This window comes from Macrosteles quadrilineatus, unplaced genomic scaffold, assembly GCF_028750875.1.
Source record: "Macrosteles quadrilineatus isolate MER2022 unplaced genomic scaffold, UCM_ALF_1.0 Scaffold_9__3_contigs__length_116548681, whole genome shotgun sequence".
NCBI lineage: Eukaryota > Metazoa > Arthropoda > Insecta > Hemiptera > Cicadellidae > Macrosteles > Macrosteles quadrilineatus.
Genome location: NW_026542602.1, coordinates 44,392,914 through 44,396,517, shown reverse-complemented (window position 1 = coordinate 44,396,517; position 3,604 = coordinate 44,392,914). Strand labels below are relative to the sequence as shown.

Sequence of the window (3,604 nt, the reverse complement as noted above, 5' to 3'; positions counted from 1 at the left end):
ACGGCTTAAAACTATTTTTCAAACTGATTACGATTGCTTGTTGATTATGATGGGATTTTAGATTTTTTTTTATCCTTTGTTATAGCGATTTTTTCCTTTGATTAAAAATTATAGACATTAGTAATTTATTACACTTAATGATGATTGACACACAAAATTATGGACACTATGTTAAAATATATTTTGCCTAAACGATTAAAATAAGTAATGATTATTTTATCACCATTATTAAACAATCTACAATTTTCACTGGTCCATGTTCCTGTTGGAAACGAGATTGCTGCTTTATTTAATCAGCTGTAAATCCACCAGCTGATTTCAAAAGCATTATTTGTTTTATGTGCAAGCAATGATGTTTGGACACTGAAGTAGACATCTTATCTATATGGAAGGTGTTACCAATTTTTTTATTAAAAAAGAAAACACTTAAACAAGCCACTCACAGATTGCGCTACAGATGTGTCTAAAACTATATTTTCTCCTTAATTAACTGTTGTTACTAAGATAGTTTATTGCCATAACAGATGGTACTCTAACAAAGCTGCAATAAGTTTTACTTTTAGTTTGATTTGATTAAAACGTGGGTGCATTCATAAGAAATACATAATTTAAATCAGCATACTGCTCTGCCGGCTCAAAACTGGTTACAACTTTAACTTGGAGTGGGGTTGTCTAATTCTATCCATATAGTCAAAGGTACAAGGTTAACTTCTTTCATATGAGTACACACAAAAATTGTACTATAAGAAAATTACTGCATTGTTAAACTTGTATTGTACTGCTTGTGTGTGACTGTACACTGTTTAAATGTTGGCAAAAATACTTTCTGTTTAAGAGCTTACGTTTATGTCCAGGTCAAAATGAGAGTGGCAAAAGTATGTGGCTCTCTTAGAATGCTTATGTGCCTAATTCTTTCTAAAATTTTGAATTGTGTGTTAAAAGTTGATCTAACAAATAAACACATATATTTCACAATCTAAATTTAATGCCATGAAAGGATTACGGTATTTCAACTTTTTATAGCTAACTTTTTACAAAGTTTATCCATTTTTCACAATTTAAATTTTTTACATCTTGTGGTTTTATTGGTAATCAATTGAAAAGTACTCATTTAATAATGTGAAATGACAAAGGTGTAATACAGATAAATTGTGTTTAGTAATAAACATACAAATATAAAACTCATCCTAAGATTTTACTGCATAAGAAAACGCTATATCAAACAAAAAATTACCAAATTAACAAACAAATTTTCACTGCATGACAACTCTTTTACGTCTGTCAACTAACTCTAATGTTCAATTATTAACTCGTAGTTTGAAATAGTCTGACACTTTCAACAAAAGCTCTAATATTTTGTTGTTTTTCAGTGCTGATAAAGATATTGAACACCGTCTCAAGGATGACGCAGGATTTTTCGTGTCCGAGGTGCCACAAAAGTTACGCAACAAAAGGGACGTTGACTCGCCACATGACGTACGAGTGCGGTGTCAAACCAAGGTTTCAGTGTCCGGTTTGTAAGCGGAAGTTTACGCACAAGTTTAACCTTCACGCTCATCTGATATGCCATCAGAATCAGAAAGGCTTCATGGAAATGGGTGGTTTAAGGGATACGTCTCCAAGCTATCAGAATCAGAATCAGAAAGGCTTCATGGAAATGGGTGGTTTAAGGGAGACACCTCCAAGCTATCAGAATCAGAATCAGAAAGGCTTCATGGAAATGGGTGGTTTAAGGGATACGTCTCCAAGCTATCAGAATCAGAATCAGAAAGGCTTCATGGAAATGGGTGGTTTAAGGGATACGTCTCCAAGCTATCAGAATCAGAATCAGAAAGGCTTCATGGAAATGGGTGGTTTAAGGGAGACACCTCCAAGCTATCAGAATCAGAATCAGAAAGGCTTCATGGAAATGGGTGGTTTAAGGGATAAGCCTCCAAGCTATCAGAATCAGAATCAGAAAGGCTTCATGGAAATGGGTGGTTTAAGGGATACGTCTCCAAGCTATCAGAATCAGAATCAGAAAGGCTTCATGGAAATGGGTGGTTTAAGGGATAAGCCTCCAAGCTATCAGAATCAGAAAGGCTTCATGGAAATGGGTGGTTTAAGGGATAAGCCTCCAAGCTATCAGAATCAGAAAGGCTTCATGGAAATGGGTGGTTTAAGGGATACGGCTCCATGCAGTCAGAATCAGAAAGGCTTCATTAAAATGGGTGGTTTAAGGGAGACGCCTTCGTCATTGACTATCTCTGAAACTCCGCCAAGAGAGGCTTCATCTTCATAGATAAAGTCTGAAACTACGTGGAGAAAAAGTGAGGTTAACTCCACAAACAACTCAACTCTTCCGATAACTAGTTCTCATTTGGATACCTTGAACAAGTGTTTGCCTTAGGAAAAAATACTGATCGTAAATGAAGTGAAAATGGTGTTGTTTCAACGTGATGGTAATGTTTCACAAATTAACATATTACCTCAATATTTCCTCTTATAACTAAATAAAGATTATATATTTTGTTTAGTAAAAATGATAAAAAATTTAATTTTTGTTCAAAGTGAATAACATAGAAACACATATTGTTGGTTACAAAGAAGTTTGTTTAATTAATAGTTACAAAAAAATTAAACACTCTGAAATTGATTTTCTTTTTTATGTGCATTTATTTATTTTTGTGAATTTGAATAACCATATATGAAGGAGCTTTTACGTTAAGAGTTAGTTTTATGGATAAGGAATTTAAAAGAGTGTCTCTATATATTGTTTTGTTTGGTTGTGAAATTGTATTGCTTTTCTTCTTTTAGAAAGATACACATTTACTTTGTTGATGTGGACAACAGTGAGTGTACACATAATGTACAAATTTGTTATAGAATATTAACATTCTAAAATTCTTCACCACTAGAAGATGCACTGTAACATAGTGTTTAAGTTGATAATGTGTCATAAACCAATGAGCTTCTTACATCTTTACTTTTACCCATTTTTTGTGTGTTGTTGCCTAACTTTAGAATTTTCTATTGAACTTATCTTATAGCATGTGACTAAAAAAATATTCAATACAATTTCTGGTATCACAATAAGATGAGAAAGAGTTTGTATCTTATATCTGTTGGTTTATTAATACATTTCAATCCCAGCATAATTTTATAAAACGACCTAAAGCTTTACTTTTTGCATTGTTACATTTTTAAACAATATTTGCTTTTTTCCACTTATTTATTGCCAGTTAACAAATTTGGATTTGTTATTGTTATTTCTGATTCATTTTGAAGCAAATCAGAATATAGTTTATATTTATTACTGTGCCATTATGAAGAAGACTGAGATTCGCAAATAACCAGCAATAAATTCCGTTTTGTGGATAGCAGAAAATTTATAGTCTTGATTGATTGATTCTTCAGTTTGTATTATCATAGACTAACCAATACAAGTAGACTTGTCATCCCATTGTAAATTTTGAAGCACGTTTTTCGTGTCTAGTTCATGTGTGACACTGGGCGCTAGTGTCGACAAAATTTTGTTTCTATTATTTTAGGGTTAATTTCTTGATTTGTGCTTTACTGTTTGGTTATATAACTAGGAGACAAGTTATTGTTTATGATTAGATCG

At 32.6% G+C, this 3,604-nt stretch overlaps 1 protein-coding gene across 1 annotated transcript; it reads left to right on the top strand.

The window, feature by feature from the left end:
- Positions 1–1,471: 1,471 nt before the first annotated feature.
- LOC129003372 (uncharacterized) lies at positions 1,472–2,281 on the top strand. The gene has a single exon (XM_054431663.1). The coding sequence runs from the start codon at positions 1,472–1,474 to the stop codon at positions 2,279–2,281; it is 810 nt and encodes a 269-aa protein (XP_054287638.1).
- Positions 2,282–3,604: the final 1,323 nt, after the last annotated feature.